The 23,248-nt window shown below is 44.0% G+C and overlaps 1 protein-coding gene across 8 annotated transcripts in view; it reads left to right on the top strand.

The window, feature by feature from the left end:
• Window positions 1-23,248, top strand: part of LOC144934555 (ankyrin repeat and fibronectin type-III domain-containing protein 1-like) — a 178,183-nt gene that overhangs the window by 142,245 nt on the left and 12,690 nt on the right. For all 8 annotated transcript variants that reach the window (XM_078860478.1, XM_078860486.1, XM_078860524.1 and 5 more), the window contains 4 exons: window positions 12,407-12,506; window positions 14,266-14,398; window positions 17,562-17,678; window positions 19,942-20,157. In XM_078860478.1, the coding sequence (XP_078716604.1) occupies window positions 12,407-12,506; window positions 14,266-14,398; window positions 17,562-17,678; window positions 19,942-20,157 (566 nt within the window). The remainder of the gene's footprint in view (window positions 1-12,406; window positions 12,507-14,265; window positions 14,399-17,561; window positions 17,679-19,941; window positions 20,158-23,248) is intronic.

Here is a 23,248-nt window from a genome sequence, read left to right as displayed (position 1 = left end):
AATTCAAGTAAGTAGAGTAATAACTTGTTCTTATTTTAGAGGCGAGTTGTGTTGTTACAATGAATTACTTTATTAATATGTCATGTCGTGTCAGACTGTATAAAGACACTCTCTGTGGTGGTGGGTCCACCCACCCACACACACATTACAGTAACTTTCACACCATGAGCCCAGTATAGGGCAAAATGCAGAGAAACAGAATCAACATATATTAATTTCAATTTATTTGCTTGCTCAGAAAAAAATTCACAGTGTTCCAAGATTTTTTTTTCAATAGGGACCTGCGGGGGATGTTTGTCCAATTTTTTTTTGTGTTTAGTTTTTTTTTGTTTTCTTGTGGGGAAAAAATCAGAATGCTTGGAGAAAACTGCACACCGATAGGGTGGGAAACCTGCCAACCGATCTGTGCGGATGTTTCACACATAATTGTCACACTCCCTGTGTGATCCTCCAAACCCGCCACCTCTAACAAGATGCTAGATTGCAGACATACCCTTCCACAGCCAGCCAGATCCCAGCAGCAGTCATATGTTAGAATGTGGAATGACCACAACATTCTGTACCAGTTTTACATGCGCTATTAATATTAAGTGGCCAGGAGTGCGCGTGTGTGTGTGTGCGGTGTGCACGCGCGTGTGTTTCTATTTAATCTCCAAAGGGAATGATTAATGATGCAATTCTCTTAGTTTACATACTTACTCCATGATATTTGATGTGATTACTGTGTAAACAGTCCACCCCTTCAAAGTGCATGGCTGTGGTTTGTGTACACATATTAAGCATTGGCCAATAACATTGAGAAACGGAGCCCTGATTGCACTTCAGGTACATTCGCACACGTTTTCAAACTTAAACAAATAAATCGAGTGATAAAGCTGTAAGAACTTCACCTCGTGCACTATTTGGCTTTTACCCAAATATCAATGATAAGGTGTAGGCAGGGTTTTGATGTTTTAAAAGGTACAAAGGCATTTTTTAATGCCAAGAATCTGTATCTGAAGGAACCTGACCACCTTACTATATTCCCTTGTAAAACTTTAGGACATTCGTGGAAAAAATGTGTATTTTATATTCTGTATGTGTCTGACTCTTTAGAGTTTAGAGGGACACGCTATAGCTCCCTCTAGTGGAGGCTCTTCCACCACCACCCGCAGCAGCACGAGAAAGTCATGTCAGGGCTGCAACTCCACTTCTATCCACCACGATCACTGCACTGTGCGTGAAGGAGAGAAAACAATTGAACCTTAAAAAAAATCACTAACGTTTTATTTTTTTCCTAAAATAAAAAAAAGCACCGACAACGAAAATCTTTATAAAAGCATACAAATTACGATGGCAATCTTTCTCGATTTGTTTCCCCCCTTCTTGTTTTTAGTTTTTCCTTCCCCCCACCCCCAATATTTTTTGGCGTGTTTTTTTTTGTTTTTCAAACAAATTTTTCTTTTTTATATAGCAGGTTTATTTATCTGCGTCGATCTGACATCTAAGTAAAACAGAACCTGAAGCAGAGCTTGGAAATTACTGCAGGCCCATTGCACAAATGTTTGCGCTCATTCAGGCGCAAAGAGGAGAGTGGAGAGGGGAAAGACAAACAAAAGTGCCGCCCCGCGCCGATCGGCTCGAAACGTTGGGCTGAAATGGGGCCGCCAGCCACTGCCCCCCCCCCACCCGCATCCATTTGTGTGGGCAGAGGAAGGTTTCGTGGTGCCGGCCACGCCAACGCGCACGCACGACGCTGCCTCGGGCGGCTGCCGCTCGGCTGCTCGGCGCCTCAAATTTGGAGGCGAGACTGGTGGCCTATTGATTCCTGCTTCATAATATTTACCCAACAAATCAAGGGTCTTGTCCTGGCACGCGACATGGCCAGACGGCAGTGAGTGCGAGAGTGTTGCGGTTTAGGGACCCCCCCCCCCTCCACCCGTTCTCCAGCTCTTCGATATGCCACGCTGACCCCTCCTGCTCCCCCTTAAAGCCCCTCCGCACCCCTACTCCACCCATCGCCTACTCCTCCTCCTCTTCAAGTTTCATGCCAAGGCACACGACTCTGGTGTGTGTGCAAGCGTTTGGACTGGCTTGGAAGGCAGTCGTCCACCCGTTCTCCAGCCTCCAGCTCTTCGATATGCCACGCTGACCCCTCCTGCTCCCCCTTAAAGCCCCTCCGCACCCCTACTCCACCCATCGCCTACTCCTCCTCCTCTTCAAGTTTCATGCCAAGGCACACGACTCTGGTGTGTGTGCAAGCGTTTGGACTGGCTTGGAAGGCAGTCGTCTTGCCTGAGCTCGCGCATGATACAGAGTGAAGAGGAAGCTTCTGCAAGGTGCATTTCGGCGTAAGCGCAATGGCTGCGACATCGCCCAATAATGTTCTCACAACAAATGAGTGTACATTCTTGGCATTCCACGACATGGCGAAAGTGGATGCTTACTGATGCACAATGGCATTGATGGCTTTTGAGTTCCGTCCCAGTCAGTGTGGTAATTTTGTTGACAGGTCACTTATGAATTGTGAAATACCATGTGAATTATTAAAGGCACATTTTTTACATTTCTTGATGATGCAGTGACAAAGTCTTTATTGATTTAGATTTGTATATTTAGGCACGCAATTTGGTGCTTTGGTATAATGATTTTAAGGATATTTCTCTCTCACTAAACAGTAGAACATTTCTGACAAGTGTCACTTTCATATGAACCTTTCACAATTCTAGTTTCACCAAATCTTTGTCAATGCACTTGTGAATGACTGTCCAAGTTGTAATGACTCAACATGCTGCTGCCACGACCCTCGCCAGAACAAGCGGTCTGAGAAACGAACAGAACCAAATCTTTGTCGTCGCAATTTTTTTCCTTTTGTGTAGGTTTTTTTTTTACAATCGGACATAAAATAGCCTCTTAAATATATTTCGCTAAAATAATGAAAAAGTTAAATGTCAAGATATATGTTTGTTTTTTATTATAACCGAATTTATTCATCCTAAAGCCAAACAAGTTTATCTGATTATAATAACAGGTTATAAATAAACTTCTCCATTGCTCTTCAATTGCAAACATATTCAGGAGCTATTTAACTTGCTTCGATTTTCATAAACTGTGCCAGGGAATATAAAAAAACAACACAAACCAACGACCATATAATATTTGGCACTATTAAACATCTGAACTTAACAATAAAAAAGGCAAATACCAATGTGCCTAAAGAAGTATGTACATGCTTGGAATAACTTTGAGAGACTGGGAGAGGACTACGTGGATTCAGGAAAATATAAATATATATGTGAGTTAGGAAAAAATCACATTGACCGTTAGGACTAGTGATGCTTGGGCAGGATGCGTCGCTCGAAGGAATGACGACCAGGTGGTCAAAACTAACGACAGAGTTGCAACCAAAGGAGAGGGACACGCGTGAGAGTACGTTTGCCAAGGGGAGCGAGCAGAATCAGCTCATAATTCTCGTTTTGAAGTTTTCGTGACTGCAAGGATTTATACTCTTTGGTTTTTTCGGTAAAGTCACGTAGGTAAAACATGTAAATGAATTAAATCACGACGTTTCGGAGGCAACACAAGCTTCCGTCTTCAGGTGACGGTTCCACCTGAAGACGGAAGCTTGTGTTGTCTTCGAAACGTCGTGATTTAATTTATTTTAATTTTTTACCTACGTGACTTTACCGAAAAAAAACAAAGAGTAAGAATCAGCTCACGTTCACGAACTGTGATCGTTACATCACAGGGCCGTGGGGGGTGGCTGCATTTGGGGAGGACATCATGCAGCAGTGGATAGATAAGGGTCAGTGATGATTTTCATATTTCTAAGTAAAAAAAAATGAAATGTGCTTTAATAATAGGGCTTTTGTCCCTAGTTGATGGTATTTACTGCTACTATTTACAAATAATGAATAGCATAAATGTAGTCCTAATTTCCTAATTAGACTTTTACATGAAATGCCAAAATACCTTGGAAAGTCTGCCAGTTGAGCTTTTCCTCTCTCCAAAATGTTGCTAAAAAAAAATCTATTAATCACACCGGATTTTTATTCCACAATATTTTCAACTGAAAGGTTTAAACTCTGTCACTCTAATATCCCATGTGTAGATATACCTTTTAAAGAGACAGTAAAGGTATTGATTGACGTTTTGAGAAGAAGAATAATTATAATTTAAATAACATATTGCTTATTCAATATAAAAAATACACGTTAAAACTCTTATAGTGCATATGACTCAAGTCGTGTTAACTGTATTATTGTACAACATAGGGTAGACAGGTTTCAGAGTTGAGCTGCTTAACTCTGATGTATTTTTTGGGTTGTAGACCATGCTGTTTGGCACGATGTCCGACGTTTTTCTCCACACGCTGGGAGCTTCTCCAGTACGTGGAGCAAAATATCGGACATCGTGCCAAACAGCACAGCCACGGCACGCGGTACAGCCCAACAACAGAGAGATGAGCGGCTTGAGCAAATTACGTAGCGTCAAATACATTTGTGTTCAATTATTATTTTTCTTCATATGCTCGCCTGCTAGACCACAAAACTGTGACTTAGACAGCAGAGAAATGTCACCGCTACTGAATATGAAATGCTCTGATTTGGTGGCAAATGCACACTCTCTTTGTGATCAATAGCTCACCTAGCAATATCCACCTTTCCCTCGGTCACTTGTAGTAACCCCATGAATAATGGAACTTTTCTTAAGTAAACAAACCCTTATGGGTATCAAAAGGCCAATTCAACAGTGACTTTTTGAGAAATAAGCAATAAAGGGCCGAGTAGTACTGCCATCTAATTATGTCAAAAGCGATTATCCATATAATTTACGAAAAATGGTCCTAAGCCAGTGGAAAATGCAAGGTATGGTTGCAAAAACACATACTGTCCATAAACACAGAACAGGGAGTGATTTGAAAGGGGGGGGAAAAAGCCTAAAACCCAACTGCTTATTTGCGTGGGTGGGATAAGTTTGCGTGCCAGTAGACTGCTCTATAATATTGATTGAATGCAACGTTAGTTCTAGAGTTTGTAAATGCCGTGCGGCCAGATTGCTTCTGACAGCGTGGTTGTGTCGCGTGTGACATCATCACAGCCTGAGCACCGAGGTAGCTTTGGCCACAACTGCTTATTGAAGGCAGGCGCCAAGACGACTCCGGAAGAGGCTTGTTATGCCACCAATACACAGGAGGTTCGCGAAACAAAATAAAATAAAGAGAAAGAAAACAAGCAAGGGCTGACACTAGCCCCGTACGAGGAACCAAAGCCACCTAAGCACATCTCCCCCAACGTAAACCGTAAACCCGCTCACCCAACCCCCCCTGCCCCCCAACTCCTTCTCCTGTCGACGGAGCTCAAAATAAAAGAGTCCCTGTGTGGCCAGCAGGCGTAACTGCTGGCCTAGGTGGTGAAAAACGTGTTTGCACAGAGCCGTGTTCTTTAAAGCAAATAAGCGCGCAGTTCGTGGCCTGCAGCCATGGAGCATTCATCAGCAGTCGTTTCCACCAGGGAGTGTTTTATCCACTTGAAAAGACTCCACTGTCTGTCACTTTTTTCTTATTCCCCCCCCCCCTCCATAATGATAAGACTTTTTCCGCGGACCAATTTCTGTTAATCTCATCTTGTAAGGAGGCTGCTTGTGTGCCGCTGACTCGCTGCAGCGCGACGAGCCCTCTGCTTGTTGGCATAAAGACTCTCATTCAGCCGGGCGGTTAATAAATATGTTTTGCTCTGCTCCGGTGTGATAAACTCACATTTTAAATGTTTACCTTCGTTATGCTCAATACCCCATTCATCCCCAATTTCATCAAGCCAATTATTAGTCGAATGCTTAGCTGTGCATCAGCAATCATTAGTTCAAATTATGAGACCATGAAATAGTATACCGAATAATTATGAATAAATAACGTCGCAAAAATTACTGAACTAGTGTCTTAAATCCTATCTGCGAGTGCACTAGATCATGTTTTCGTCACACTGGATATTAGAGTACAATCCTCAATAATGATCATATGCACCAAACATTGTTATTTTCCCATTTAAGGTTTAGAAGTTCTGGTATTGTCTACGGGTTACAAAAATGCAAAAAAAATATATTATAATGTTATTTAAGCTGCTCAGAAAACAAAGGTTAAAATAAAACAAATCCTATACAGGTTGTTTATACAAACAGTAATCCGTAACCACGATATAAATATCAATGTGCATGATATGTATGCAGCACTTATTAACCCTTTTGAACGTTTTTTTTCATAACTCTTAGCGAGGTTGAAAAGTGTACGCCATATTAGCAAGCATGCATTCGGAATGCGTTCTCTGCTTTGAGAAAACTTAAGAGGAATTCCACACATTCCCATGAGAGTCATCTTTACACTTTTTCTTCTTCCCTGGCATTCTAAATAACAAGTTGCATTAACGATGCATATATCATCATCATCACGGTCACCATCGTAATGATCATCATAACGACAGCTTAAAATGCATACGTACTTACCGCTGGATTCAGTTGCTTACATTTTTCTCCAATGGCTGATATTTTATTTTGCCTTTGGTCTGTTTCCAACTGTTGGAAGCAATTTTTATGGGAAGTCTGACATTATTTAAGATAATGAAAACCGTCTTCAGTGGCCGTATACATGTGTGTGTGTGTTTGTACATGGCTGTGTGTATGTATGTATGTTTTGCCTTCCAAGGCTATTACGACCTGTCATCATCGATTTTATTGCTGTGTTTTACTAAGGCATGTCTGAGATAAGCTGTAGTAGATGGGTGACTGCAGAATCGCATGAAATGTACGATTTCGGAAAACGTAGCCAAAAAAGCGTGGAGACAAATGACCATCGATTTATTTTCAAAGTTAAATTTTTCCTGACTGGGAGACTTATGCATATGTCCAGTTTAAAGCCATTATTTTGGTTAAGCCACATTGCAGAGCAAGCTCTTACACTTCCACTGACTGTGGCAACAAAGGGGCTCAAATGTGTGGGATGCTTTCAAACACAGACATGCACACACATAAACACGGAGGGTGATGCACACATACACAGGCACACACTCACATATATAAGCAGTTTTAAAATGATATATTTTATTCACAAGTGAATGTCCAGCTATGCATTTTCCACATTATATTGTACATATATACACATAATAACGGTGATTTAGAATTACGTGTCAATCCACTGATTGGATGAATTCCTCCCCACACTGTTAGTCATGGGGGTTGTTTGACCATACTTCACCACACTGGTCAGTACATGTTGGTGAAAGGGGTAAGGCCTAGGACCAGTTCAGACTTTACTCACCACTGATTTTTCCCATGACTGGGTATCAAACTCAAGTTGTTGGCTTCTAGCCCTCGACAAGGTAAGGTAAAAGTTAAACGGTAAAAAAAACAAGACTACCTTTACCCTACCTTTTACCTTACCACAATACAATCGCTCTACCCTTCCTTTTACCCTTTAGCAGCAGGTAAGGTAAAAGGTAAAAGGTAAAAAGCAACGAGCCTACCTTTACCCTACCTTTTACCCTTTCCCCATACAAATTACCCGATTACAGGGAAATTACTGGGGTACAACACATGAAAAAGGTTTATAACGATAAATGCTATAATATAATACTCTCTAATCGGGCGTTGAGGCTGTCGACGACACCGTCCTCCATAACCTCCTCGTCCCAGTCATCTTGGTCGATGGCGATCTCATCAACAACCTGATCAAGTTCGTCATTGCCATCGTCCTCGGACGAACGACAGGCAATAAGATCCTGCGCCGCTCCGGCCCAGTTAGACGGAACCTTCAGGCAGCCGACGCCGACGTCCCGACCTCGCTGCCTGGGGCGAGCGCGTTGTGCTTCTTGAAGTGGGCTTTCCACCCCGACGCGTTCGTGTGGGTGGAAAACCACTTGCAGCAGTGCCCTTGCTGTACATGGGGATCACCCTCCATCCAATGGTGCGTGTGCTCCCACGGGAACGCATGCCGCTGCCTCTTTCGATTGCTGTTCGCAGCGACCCCAAAAATGCCGTTGCTGGCATCCTCGACCTCGTCCTCTAGTACCTCGACCTCAAGAACGTGGACCGTCTCCATCTGGTCCGACATCAATTATCGCAATTTAAAATTGAGGCCACGGACTGCACCACGGAGCTTTTAGTGGTAAACAAGGCACCGTATTTATCGGGTAATTATTTGCGCTACCTTTACCCTACCGGGTAATTCTTCTGAGCTACCTTTACCCTACCCTTTACCTTACCCCTTGGCATGTCGAAACCTTTACTCTTTACCTTTACCCTTTTACCCGGTAAAAAAGGTAATTTACCTTACCTTGCCGAGGCCTATTCTCATCACTGGGCCACCATATAACTGATGTATGTGTGTAACGCATTTTATTTTAATGTAATAATATGCCAATGTATACGTGTGAGTTGATGCTCGAATTTTATTCCTTCTCGACCAGTCCATGATTTATGGGTAAGCACGATTATCAAGGCACTATATTCAAGGTTTGGAGAGGCAAAATAAAAACAACGCAGCATTCTTAAGCAGATGCCAGAAGGCATGTCAAAATATAGAAAACTAAGCTTTCAGAACTCTTGCCCGTTTAAAACGTGCACAGTTGATTCATTTTGTAACATTTATTGGGAAACTTGCTTGAGACACAATTGTGAAACTTTTAAGAATGCAACAACTCTAGCACTGGATTGTATAATAATGCTAGACGCATTGCGAATCCCTTCAGCGAAATATTTTGTAATAATAGACATAAAATAAAATACTACGTGAACATGCATTTTGAAAGCTCCAAAAAGTTACTAGGTAACATGGCGTTAAATGAAGGTATGCAAATTGTATACATTGCATTTCCGAACAATATACTTTCCCCCTCCCTCCACCCCTATATTCTCTTTAGAGGGTTTTTGTGTGACTGGATCTTTGTATTGGCTCTGGTCACAAAGAATCCGGTGCCACACTCAGTGCTGGAAGAGCTGTTCCATGTAAGCCTCATGCAGATAAGGTGCCATTATTTTAGCTTCAGGTTGCAACGAAGATATAATGATTGAGGTCTTTTGGGTTAGATCGCGTAAATATAAATGTGTCGTTAAACCCGCCACCACCTGACACAGCCAATGAGTACGGTTTGTCACGTAAACAAAAATTCCACAGGTGTGTTGGACAGCAACAAGTTGGCATGTTTTGTTTATGTAACAAACCTTACTAATTGGCTGTGTCGGGTGGTGGCGGGTTTAATGACACGTTTACGTTTACACGATCTCACCCAAAACCTCTATGATGGATAATATTGGTTGTGAATGCTTACATGTTAAACTGAAGATAGAATACCATACCAAATATCACAATTTGATGATTATCATGAAATTTGTTTCCCACAACCTTGCAATTGTTTTTCACATTAGTATTGTATTATTTGTGCTCCACTGTACTTCCATTATGATTATAAATTACTTGTAAGATTATCAACTGCAGTTCACTCATAATAACACTGCTGCCATCGGTTTTCATAATAATTACAGCCTGTAATGCATATAGAGCACACGTGCTGTCAGTTACACGAATAACAATGATAAACAATCTTGATTTGAAGCTTTTGTGACTGCAAGAATTACTCTTTGGTTCTTTCGGTAAAGTCACGTCAAAAGAAAATTAGTTAAATAATTATTTTCTTTTTACGTGAAGAAAATAAATTAAATAACTATTTTCTTTTTACGTGACTTTACCGAAAGAACCAAAGAGCAATAATGATATACGCCATTAAAATTGTGACGTTATATAACCATGTCACATTTTGCCGGTAACAGTGATTTTAACTTCCAGTGGGAATGAACTGCAGAAAATGTTAGAACTTCGTTAAAAAGACTGCAAAATTGGGCTAAGGATGAATATGAACAAAGCAAAGTTAATTGACTACCTAAAAAATGTACAAAACTGAAAATTATACAAAGACACATGGAGGGATCCATGCTTGGAATTACATCGAGTGATATAAAGAGGAACACATTTATTCGAAAAACATATGCAGGCCAAAGACATAATTGAAATGCTGAAGCAAAGTAAGTGCGCTTAGGAAAGACACATCCCTAAAAGGGATGATGGATGATGGTCAAATGTAATGATGGAGTTGGCAGCCAATGATTGGAAAGTGTCTACAAAGTTGCCACCCAGGAGTTTGAGCAATTAAATCAGCGTGTGTGCAGGTGCTAAGTGGATAATTCCATCAAATGATTTTGAGATGTATGCATGTTGATCTTCTTTCGCACCGTACTTTGCCAACCGAGATAATTAATCCGAGGTCCGGCGGAAGGACAACAAACTTAACAAAACGCAGTTCTTAAGAAATGCGTTTTCAATCTAGATTTAAAAGCGTATAGCTCAAATTGCTTCCTAATATCTGAAGGAAGAGCATTCCAGACGGCCACAGAAGCGCGTCTGAAAGCGTGGGATAGGCAGCCAAAAGCCGCTGCTGCGTGGCTTGGAGAGGCCGTCATCCAGCAGTCGATCGACCGTGGCTGTTGATGACGACGCCGATTCATGGAAGGCGATCTGCACCACACGGCTATCTGTGTGGTGCACGAGTGACACCTCTAAGTGTCAACAAGCGGCGTTTGGCAGTCAGCCTCGAGCGACGGTGCGCATCATGATGCTCGGTGACAAATCAACAAACGGCGGGGCGCTGGGGCGGACGCCGCCACTCTCGACTCTCGGCCTTCCTCGTGCAAGCCGTGAGCAGCGCGATCCATCACGGCAGAGTGAGCTCCTCGTGTCAGTGCCCGCCTCCGCTCGCTTGAGTTACAGCGTCGCGCGGCACCAGCCGCGGTGAAGTGACCTCGCGGCATGATTCATCTCTCGTCCACTTGTGGATGGGATCAGGACCTGGTGGGCTAAACTTTCCGAAATGTTCGTGCCGTAGAAAAGTTGTCCACGTGGTATTGTTCAGAGTGTTTAATCCGTTTGTAAACGGATTGAGCCATGCTGTAATGATGAGCACAATGCATTCGCAGTGCACTCACAAATTGAAACAATGGGTGAGTTTATTAAATGCCTCCCACCTCTGCGTGCCCAGCAGTATAAGTGGGTACACCAAAGTCAACCGGCAGGTCATATGTGGTGGGGTAAAGCGTGGATTCTCACAGGTATTCCACAATGTCGGGCCAGCCTCTATAAGGCTTCTCTGGAGCTCGCTCGCTCTCTCTCGTGAAGGCTTTTCCACCAGCAGTGGCATAGGAATCCCAGGGCTGCACCCTATACCTTGAAGAACAAATATATTTTGAAGCATTTATTTTTTCAGAAGACTAGACTATATCCATAGTAACCAATGTTTTAATTCCTTTACATTTTGTTCACATTCCGATTTATACTTTTGTATTGAATGATGTTTTGCCACAGCATTATCTTCTCGTCGCTGTGAAATAAGGGACACTGATCGTGGGTCACAGCCCCACCAGTGAGCTCCAAGGCCTGCTCGATGTGTGTAGGCCTTGCTTATGGATTTGTTTGCCATCTCGTTCGACTCGTTCAGGGCACAGGGGAAACACATTGGGCTAGGTGCATCACCGCCGCTTGCCCTGTGCCAATCGAGGAGTCCAAATTGTGCAGTGAATGTTTGTAAATATATTTTAATGAAGCCCGAATTAAACAAGACGATCTGTCATCGAACTCTATTAAGACCAAGAGGGGGGGGGGGAATTAAAACCACATTGGAGCAACAACCACTGTGCTATGCGCTACTTTATATGTTTTCATTACAACTTAATAAAATCGTAATCATGTTTTCTTTTCACTGAACATAATCAGTGTGAGGTCCATAATCCAACGATGTTGATGAAAGTTCGGATAATTGTGTATTTAATCGTTTGATTTGTGTTCCTTGCACAATTTTGTTTATAGCAAATTAAAAAGTGTATGTTTTTTTACCAAGAACAACACCTTCAATTGATGTCTTGTTTTCATTTTTTTTTACCAATATTAAGGTGATTTATTACAGCTGTGGTATTAATGTGCAGTAATTACAAAACACACTAAATGCGTGCATTCCATTTGTAGTTCACTTGCATTAGTATTTATTACAGCGAATTTAATTCCTTCCAATGTAATTAATGCTGAATGTTATTTCACCTAAATTATCGGCTGCAAGCTTCACCAATTTTCAAGAAAAAAAAGACCCAGTTTAAAGTGCCTTGTCTAACGGCTCACGTATCGCTCGTGCTAGCCTCCAAACAAAACTCAATTGGCTCGTAGCATAGAAATCACTTAGTAGAAAATGTAGCAGCGCATTGTCTCTGCCAAAAGCAGTAGCAGCAGCGCGACAACTCCAAAGTTGTTAAACTAAAAAAAGCGACTGAACCACGGCAAAATTAAATAAATGAAAGGGAGAAATGAGGCAATAATTGCTTGCTTTCTTATTTTGTGCAGAAAACTCCAAGATTCAGGGTCCAAGCCGTAAACACTCCGTATCCAAGAGCCTCAAGTATCTCTTCCAGTCAACCAGCAAGTTTGTCAAGAGTCTGAAAAGGTAAACTACTGTAATTACATCTCTGGAGGCTGAAGCCCAGACGTGGGTGTGTGGTTGACTCTGGCTCTGTGCGTGTGATTGTGCATGTTTGATTTTGTCACGTTTACACAAGGCTGCCTGTTTCAACCGATGTCCTTGCTCCTTAGCTGATGCAGCCGGGTTTATCGGTATGGTAGCTCGTGCTCCAACTGTTATTTTGTTTCACATTTATTTTTCCCTCTGCCCATTCCCCTCACACCCCTTACCGCCCTGTCCCTGCCACTCCTCTCTTCCACCCACAATCCCCCCACAACCATCCGCATCTACTTGAGAAGTTCCGGCAATAGTACATGGAACAATAATAATAATAACAACATTTAGTTAAACGCACGATCGTAATACGTTACCGCTAGACAACCATGGAACCGGAGAGTTGCTAGTTAGAGAGAGAAAAAAATCATGTTTAATGCTGTGATTTGTACTGTTGTGGTTGCTATGGTATTATATCCATCATAGAGACAGCTGACCACACGATCCAAACAGCTGCATTGTCCCTGAATGGATCACCGGAGGTTCACAAGTGTTGCATTCCCAGCGCCACACTCTATCCCAGTGCCTCTCTTTAAGAAAGAAAAAAAAAACAGTAGCAAGATGTACAGTTAAATATGAGACATTCAAACAATAGTCACGTCTGTGTGCGTGCGCCACATCCACCAACAAGACCAAGTGGTGAAATCAGCGCAGGAACTTGGCGATTGTCGCATTGCAGCTTCGAGGAAATAAGGTGGAAACTTGGGGGAGCTTTTGTGCAGCAGTGGATAGATCAAGGCTGATCATGGGGTCCTGGCAAGGATTAGCAATGGGGGGGGGGGGGGGGCGATGATTGCAGAATATAAATATATATTCCAATTGAGCAATTTGCCGGTAATTTTTCACATTTTGGTCAATTTGAACCATGACGCCAGCACACAAAGGATTACTTCTGGCAGTGACCTCATGGGATATTTAACGTCCACTCTGAGGCAGACGGCACGTAGTTTTTACGGTTAACACACCCGGGGGTATTCATTCCATGACAGCAATGACCAATGACGATGCGATATGTTAAATTAACTGAGGAATGTCAAGTTTATACACATCACAAAGTAAGTGTGCGACGGTTCATGCCCAGACCCCCAGCATCGCGCTGGATTTTAACCATTGAGCTTCTGCAACCAGCGGTGAACGCGCTGCAGCAAGGCCGTGTCACGGTCCCCAATGTATGTTTCGGTGTGCGTGCCCGTATGTTGCACGTCATTCATTGACGTGACCACTGCAGCCACGTGAGGAACCGCCATTCACCACGGTATTCATCTTGTCAATTCTTTGCAGCCTTGGGATTGAGGAACGCGGGATGCTCGGGGCTGGGCACGGATCAATGCACTCCTACTTTGTGATACATATATAGATATAAACTTTACATTCTTAAGTAAATTAACGTATCACATCGTCATGTGTCATTGCTGTCATTAAATGCGGGTATAATGTGAGAGTGTGCCGGTTGCTGCATGGCTGTCGTTATCATTATCATCAGCAATAGTTCATCTACTGCTGCTGGACGAAGGCCCCCTCCCCAAGCTACCGCCGTGGTTGTTGCGGTTCTGCGATGTGAATGCCTAACAGCCTGCACACGAGCCGACATCATCGCTGCACCTCCTTGGTTGGCATGGCCGTGACTCGAGCCAAATCCTCGGGCATCCAAATTTTCTTGCGGGGCCGCCCGTGTCCTTCTGCCGTGCAGGGGGCTTTACCTCGCCACGGTGTTCTACCAGGGGGAGACCGTCCTCGTCACACACGAAGATCAGATCCCGGTGGTGGAAATCGACGACTCCTACCCCAGCCCGCTCAACCAAGACTTCCTGTGGTTCACCAAAGTGAGTATCTGTTTTCATATATCAAGGATCTTCTCATTATACTGCTGGGTGGGCAGAGGTAGTGGGGTGGGGGGGGTTTGAGAAACTTTGTCTATTTATGTTTTATCTGCCACACCAGGATATTGAACTGGCAACATAAGTATTGCAAGTCCAATGTGCTAACCGTTACACCACGTCCCTCTTTATACGTGTACACATTTTATATCTATAGGCTGAATATGAGTCAAGTTGTATTTGAAGCTTTATGATTAAATAAATATACCTTAACCAATCCAGGAAATCCGTGCTGCAAACGTATAATTTTTTTTTATTATGGAAAGACATGCAATGAGATTTACTCGCTGGCTATTATGCATATAAACTGTTTATATGTCATATATAACATATTTCTTTTACGGTGGTGTATGTTAATTGTAAAAAAAAACATGAAGAGTGTGCGGCTTTGTTTTGTTATATACTGGGCATCACTCATGGCAGGCACGCTGGGTCCTCTCTAAACAATATCAGCCCTCCAAAGCACATAATGAAGTGTGCCCTTCCAATGAACGATCCGGTTGGAGACTTGAGCATTCCAGAGCTGCTGTCACACGCACAAAGGTGGCAAAGAAACCTCAAGGGCACTTCTCAAGAAAACTGACGAACAACAACAAAACCCACCGTGCAATTACCAGGAACCGATAAACTACAGATTATTCTGCTTTCTGTCGCGGTGGTGATTCATTCATTTGGAGTCCCTGTGTGATTGCTAAATGCTTCCGTTTAATTGGCTGCATGCCCCACTCGTAGAACCCCACGGTCCTCTTTTCAGTCAAATGTGAAAATTAGGTCGTCGTGATTAAGGAGCGAAAAAAAAATTTGCGGGTGGGGGGGGGAATTATTTTCTTTTTGAACCGCGCCTTCACGGTGGTCTCAGATGGGATTGATTTAGTTCAGTTGAAGGCTGAATCAGTGAGATGTTTTATTCTAAGTCTGTACTTGCAGCCATGCCAAAAACTCTTTCAGGCTTTAATCATATTGCTTTGAAGTGATCTGAGCTTGGGTCTCGCCTGCCTCTCACTGGCGATTGCTTTCCACTCCAATGCTGCACAGTGGCTCACCCAGAGATCATTAAACAGGAAAATGCAGAGTACCCCCCCCCACCAACCCTCAACCCCCATCCCCACCCACTTCCCCCTCTCCCCACATCCTTCAATTCTCAAGCAGTCACTGTCAATATCAGCCCGAGCATGTCTGCTCAATCCGGAGGAGGTTTTGGAGTGGCCCACTTGACCAAATGGTGTGACTAGCTGGATGTATAGCTGATGATAAAAAAGGCAAAAGATGCAGCCCTGAGTTTGATTTGTTCATGCCACTGCTGGCGAAAGGGCCTCCGCTAGAGGGAGCTTTACAGAGCCCCTGTAGAGATAGAGCCCCTCTGGAGGGTATTTTGACCATATCTTCCACACTGGCCGAATGTGTTTTTGTTAAATTTCTTTTTACCGTGTCACAGACTACTTGCCACTCGCCGCACTGTGCCACCCAATTGTGCGGCTGGGCGGAACAAAGGCTGTGGGGTTTAAGAAACCCGTCCATTGTTGAGAGATCAAACCAGCGACGTCTGGATAGCAAGTCCAGTGTGATAACCACTATACCAGTGCAGCATACCACCTGTGTACATGTGGACGCAGTAAATTATTCCTTTTTACTTCTTGCAGCTTGGGATGCTGTGAAGGGAGTGGTGCCGGTGGTCAGGATGTGTTCCTGCGATGTTTTCAGAGCAATCGGAGGGGGAGGGGGGGCCTGCTACTCATAGAGGGCTCTGTGTGTTCGAGAGTCGTTAAGCCATCTGTGCCATCTGCTTCCAAGCATTTAAAGAGCCCCTTAAACACTTAGTAATAGTCGAACATCATATGCCATTGGCATGGTCAAAGTGATCACTAAACAATGTCATGGAACACATCTCTATAATTATAACAGTAGCTTTTAGTTCGTGAATTGGTGTTAGCACTCCAATGGGAGTACCCACATTTTATCCAGCATTTATGCTCCTGGGGTGGACAGTGGAGAGCGGGTTTCAGAAACTTGACAATTGTCAAGTAGGGAGATTGATCCGGCTACCTCTGGATTGCAAGTCCACTTTGCTAACCACGTGGTAGAACATTGTAGTACGTGGGCTTAATGTCGGTGCCATTGCAACCATCTTGGGAGACACGTTAGATAGGTACAGAGTAGTGCATTGTGCATTTGATTGCAATACCAATACAAATTTTCAAACGATGCCACATACCAGTATGCGATGTATGTATGTTGAACTGCTGTTGCACCTTACGTAGGCAACCATGCTAATCAGAGTTGCAGGGGAAGCACAACAAAGTAAACACAAAAAGCAGTTCTAAACAAATGAGTTTTCAATCGAGATTTGTGCATACTTTCAGTGGCTTCCTAATATCAGACGGTAGAGCGTTCCTGACGGCCGCAGAAGCGCGTCTGGAGCCGGGCGATGCGGTGACCGTCTTTGTTCAATGATTAGCCAAAAGCCGCTGCTGCGAGGATGACCGTAGTTTGCGTGGTGGTTTAAAACGAGATCGGCAAGGTATTGTGGTTCAATAATAGCGATTTTTTTTGGGTTAGATCTCATAAATATAAATGTGTCGTGAAGTCCGCCACTACCCGACACAGCCAATTAGTAAAGTTTGTCACGTAGACAAAACATGACAATTCGTTACTAGTACAGCAACACCGGTGTGTTGGAGAGTAAACCCACAACATTTCCAAGTCGAATATGACGTTCTGCTGGTAATAACAATCAGCCTCATCAGGCGACAGCCAGATTTGTTGAGATATCCACCGGTGTGTTGAAAGGTAAATACACAAATAGTAAATGTTGTGGGTTTACTCTCCAACACCCCGGTGGGCTGAAGTAGTCACTAATTGGCACGCATTGTTTACGTGACAAACCTTACTGGCTGTGTCGCGTGGTGGAGGATTATGACACATTTATATTTACGCGATCTAACCCAAAAAAAACCTCTTATGGATATTACTGCTCGTGAAAGCCTACAACTACGTGTTAAACTAACCATCGTGGTTCAAGCAAAAAAGTGTCGTGGTTGCGATGGGGCGGGAGCTTTTGCGGCGGCGTTTATCATTCGGTCGGTTCGAAAGCAAGTTGCGGTCGTTGCAGCTGTCCTGCATGTGGGAGGAGGTGCGGGGCCTGCGGCACGGTGCTAACACCCTCTACTCAGCCTCCTCCGCCCTGCAGTCCCGCCAGAGGATACTCCTGGCGATCTCGCAGATGCAGGTGAAGTTGGAGCACTGTCGTCTTTTTATTCCATCTCCGCCGCTGTTTAACGTTGAGGGCGTTTACGTTGTCGGCTTTGTCCGTTCGCCCCCTGCCACCGTAACGGTCGGGTTTTGAGATGCGAGTGGGGTGGGGGAGGGGAGCACGAAAACTCTCGTCGTGATGAACCAAACGTTACTGGACATCTGTGAGCTTCACAGCTCAGCGGATCTCTCCAGAGTAAATTAAGATTCTGATTCAGTAGGAACGAAACGCTTATAATTGTGTTGCAAACAAGGAGTTACCCAATTAAAAACCGGCTAAGTTAATCGAAGTGTTACCCGAAACTTGCAGACACAAACCAAGGCAAAAAAGGATGAAACTCGCTATTTCGACTCATGTCCAGTATGAAAAATGCGTTTTTGCCCTAGCTTCAACACCGCTGATTAAAAAACCGCCGAAGGCAAACGTTGCGCGTTGAAAAGCGTTATTCAAACCATGTACGATCCATTCAATTTCTCTGCAAAGCTGATTGTCGATGTCACGGTGTCAACGAAGCGGTGGGCGCTCACTTCCGTGGATGGCCCCGAGCGAACGGTTGTGAACTATTACATTTCCGTTGCGAGGGTCATTCTCTCGATTTGCGGAAGAAGGAATAACAAGTTCACACGATTTCATGAACCCAAGAGAAATATCTCTCTTGGCTGCGTTTTGGGGCTGAACCGCGTGTTGTCGTTGGGCACGATGTCCGACGTATCGCTCCGCGTTCCGGGAGCTTCTTCAGGATCTGAATATGCCGGACGGACATCGTACCAAACAGCACGAGGGACAACCAGAAACTGCATCAGAGCATCATCATCACACTCCATGTGCAGATAGCCGTAGGTTTCTAATGCACATTTCATAATTTATTTCCACTTTCCGCTTTGTCTTGTGCCAATATGCTCAAGTACTGCCACATCATTCTGGCACCAATCTCGTCAAGCCATTCTCTGTTTTGTGTCTTCCTCTTTTTCCTGTTCCTTCCATTTTTTCACTAACAACAACGCACGTTTGATGTTCCTATTGTTGTTCATCCTACACGTGTGTGTCCAAATAGTGCCGGTTTCCTTCTCATCACTACCTGCATCGTCAGGTCTTCTTCAATGCGCCACTTTTTTCTTACTTATACTTTGGGGACTCGTTGGGTCCAGGTTAGATGCGGTGTCCATGGACAGCGATACATTTCGAATGCCAGAGCACATCCATGGAAACCTGCGCAGTAAAAACAATTGGCTGCATCAACCCCCCCCCCCCCCCCCAATTCAGGATTTGAAGTTGCAACCTTCCAATAGCGAGCCCAGCACCTGGACCACAGCGCCACTCACGCAGCCTAAGTAAATGTATAAAATATACCCAAACTATAAAGTACATTCGTGTGAATACGTTCCTTTGCACCCTTTGGCATTGGCCCTGTGTGTTGGGCGCGTTGTTATGTTGGGACACTGTCTTCCACACTTGTAAAAAGGCACGATGCGTGATTGCAAGGCACGTGTTGTTGGCGACTTTTCTGTCTGAAAAAAAAGATATGCCCGTGCCCTTAAATATGGCCTCATTATATACATATTTATTTATGGTTTCCGAGGCACCGAATGTCAAACGTGGATTTACATAACATTATACACGTTGATGTATTTATAGATACCCGCCCGTTAAAATAACAGGAAGACATTGCAACATTGGAGTAGATATTGTGTGTGTGTGTGAATCACGGATCTGCGAATCTCTGTCCATGCTACCACCCTCCTTTATTTGTCATCTTCTAAGCTACGGAGCCATCACCCATTGAAAAGAAAGTGGCAGGTGTCGTTATAGATCAGTGGGGTACCTATGCAGTACATCTATGACACTGTATAGTTACAATAATAACAACTGTATTCCCTGGGTGCCATGTTTCTCCAGCGATTTAATGGATTGCCATGATTCAGGGGTAGCGATTTGATTCAAGAATAATTTATTATTTTTACATTGCGAATGTAGCATGTGGGCCTCACATGAACCCACGACTTGCAACGTACTCGAATGACAAAATCTCAATTCTTAGGCACGTGATCTGCGTGCAATAATCCATGTTATTCAACTCATCAATACATTTTGATGCACCCCTTCCACAAACAATTTAAGAAACGACTCAAGGCACATTAGTTAAACAGAGGGGTTGTCTTGCGTGCAGCCTTGTTTTTATTTATTCATTTTCACCTGTCACAAAATAGATGCGTTGTACGTGCCCTGCCCATTTCCACAGCACCTGATAGGAACACAGGACCTGGGGCAGCCGTACCACGAGCTGGTGAAGGACAAGCACGGCAACGCGCTGCTGGTGACCCTCCGGGAGGTCGAGGCCCCTCAGGGGCTGCCGGGCGGGCGCTGGCAACACGTGAGCCGGCTCCAGAGCCAGCGCAAGTCTCTCTCCACTCCCGAGGAGCCCTCTGCCCTCGACATCCTGCTCATCACCCTCCAGGTGACTCCCTGGGTGCCACGGTGGCGAGATGCTAACCACCTCGCCTGGGATGCAGGAAGTCGTGGCTTTGATCCCGACCGTGGCGCCTGCTGCATATTTACAGTTTGCGTGTTCTCTCTCTCTCCCCGTGGTCGTGCGGATTTTTCTCCGGGTCCTCCGGTTTTTCCCTCCACGTTTAGAAGCACGCGTTCAGGGAATTGAAATTTCCACGTGACAAGCCACTTCGTTGTGCTGTCATTTGTGGCCAGGTCGCTTCTGAGAAAGAGCTGTATAGTTCCGTGGGCCTTACTTGCTCAAATAAAATTTGAAAAAAAAATGTTTTTAATCACCCCACACACACAGACAAAGCAGAAGTAGCCTCACGAGATCGTAAGGGCAAGTGCGGTGTGGCACGCGGGGTGGTTACGTGGCAAGCTCCGCACTGCTCTCAGGATGGTGTGGTGTGAGCAAACGCTTGTGCCTCACGCCAAGAAGTGCCTGTGTTCGATTGCTGACTTGACGAACTGTGCCACGTCTACAAATGCGCGTACCGAAACTGTCCTCGCAAATGTCCTCGCAGAGTCTCACGACCAAGCTTGCACAGGTTTGCTAGTGTGTGTGCTCACATTGAAGCAAGAGAAACTTATTTGCAAATTTGCACAACTTCTCACACATGTGTACTCACAAACAAGCCACGCGTGCACATACACGCAATTAAACCAGCACAGTTAACACACTCGCACAGCGACGACAACAACAAGAGGAACGCACGCGTGGCCACCACATACCTGTGAACAGACAGAAAAAGTATTCTGGGCCATTCGACACCCACAACACTTAATAGTAGAGTCCTTTGAAAGTGGTGCCCAGTCGGAGTATATTTTTCTTATGAATAACCATGGCTTGCATACTTCAAACAATAGATTTATTTTATTTAGCAAATGCTAATGTACGTAAAGTGTTCCATGAACTATAAACGCAGTGATGATCACACCGAGGATGCTAGCTGTCAGCCATTGTGTGTTTTGTTTTTGTATAAACTGTAATCACACCGCTGGCTTTTCCTGGAAACCCTTTGTAGAGGCCCCGTCAAAGGCAATTTGCACACATCGGGGTCATAGAGTCAAATAACAATTATCCCTACCAGGACAAATGTCTGTTATTGCCATTGCAGGGTCTTTAAATCAGAACATTGAATGAAATGGAAGACACGTTTAACCTCACACACTCATCTTTTGAACATACACTCGTCAATTAAAATTCTTAAATAGATGTCAGTTTGTTTCCATGGGAATGTGCTCCCAAACGGGTGATGTGATCTTGCAACTTTAACTCCTTTGCCGTATACTGTGCCGGTTACAAGTGCTTTTGTTCATCTCAGTAAATTTAATGTTATGGGTGTTAAAAAAAATAAATCTATCGTTTACCACTGACTTCCCTATGGATTACGTACCTTTTACATCCCCCATACATTCCTCGTGCATGACTCAGTATTGTGACTTTTTTGTTGGCTACTTTGTCACATGAAGCTCGAAACTCTTGAGCTGAAAGTCAAAGTGTCCCGCATACTTAAACAACGATTGGGGCTGTGTGACTCATCTCCTCCGGTTCACCCGAACCGGTGGTGAACATTCCACATTCCCACTTCAAGGGGTATCCGTCTACACACAATGACCCGCTGTTGATTTCCCACAATTTGATAATCAGTTTGTGGACCCAGAGGGGAATGATGGAATAGTGCAGCCTCTGACCAATTTAACACGTAGGCTTTCGCGACCAATAGTATTCATAATAAACGTTTTTGGGTTATATCGCGTTATTTATAAATGTGTCGTAACCCTCCACCACCCGACACGGCCAACACACCGGTGGGCTAAAGTAGTGAACTATTTGTCTTTTGTCAACGTGACACTTTTTTACTGATTGGCCGTGTCGGGTGGTGGAGGGTTACGACACATTCATAAATAACGCGATCTAACCCAAAAACTTTATTATGAGCCTCTGACCAAATTACCCCTGAATGTGCCGTGTCTCTTCAAACCTTGAAATGTATGCGGGGATGAACCTGGTTAGTACTTGGATGGAGGACCTCCTGACAATTCCACTTGGTGTAGACTTGTATGTTGCAAGTCTACAAATGTCGGTGTAGCCAGAGATTCCTGAATGTAAATGTCTGGATATTTTGTATTCATATCAAAGTACTCTGGTGTCTTCCCACATACCAAGCACTCGTTTATGGAATTGACAACACAACCCGAAGTAGAATCCTCTTTAAAAAATGTTTTTAAATATTTTCCCCAATTGTAGTCTATCGGCGTTGTATCATCAGACAAAGTATGCATTGTATCTCTCGCAAAACAGTGCAGCCCTTCGTGTTCGCGAATGTCCCGTGACACTAAAAGTCATATTTTTAATTGTCAGCGTTGGAATTTAGCCACATTAAGCGGCCAAACGAAATCTATTGCCAGTCATTGATGATCCAGGTTAACACCATCAACTCACTTCACTTGAGAACCCGGTTCAATCGTAGATGGCTGCGTGGATTCGAACCCAGGTCCTCAACGGTGCCGGCTCAGCTCAATGACCTCTGGGCCACCCATCCACCGCTCCTGAATAAGACCCTTAAGACTCAGGTTTTCTAGGATGAACAAAGGGGGTTGCTTTATTAAATCATCAGCAGCAGCAGTCATGATCTATTCACTGTTGAATGAAGACCTCCCCATGACCCCTCCTGAAAGTGATCCTGAAGACTCAGGGGCGATTTCCTAGGTAAATAAAGACTAGTAGTAGTAGTATTATTATGATATGGTTATTTTATATTAGAATAGCACTCTTTTGGCATATGAACACAGCAGCGCTGTACTATATTTTTTTCATAGTATTTCATTAACCACTGTGGTGGCCCTTTTTTACGTGTCATTGAAATACACTGATGTATTGCCGCCATTCACGCAGGGGTGTCGTTAACGTTAGTGCTCCATTGTGTGACTGGACACACACGTTGTACAAGTGAACAAACGGTGCTGAGTGACACCACTTTGGGCTCTAAACCACACGGGCTGCATGTGTCGTTAATAACAATAGCCGTGTCATCAGCACGCCCACCGTGAGC

Source organism: Lampetra fluviatilis, chromosome 1 (genome assembly GCF_964198595.1).
Source record: "Lampetra fluviatilis chromosome 1, kcLamFluv1.1, whole genome shotgun sequence".
Lineage (NCBI taxonomy): Eukaryota > Metazoa > Chordata > Hyperoartia > Petromyzontiformes > Petromyzontidae > Lampetra > Lampetra fluviatilis.
This window is presented reverse-complemented; position numbering and strand designations above follow the sequence as displayed.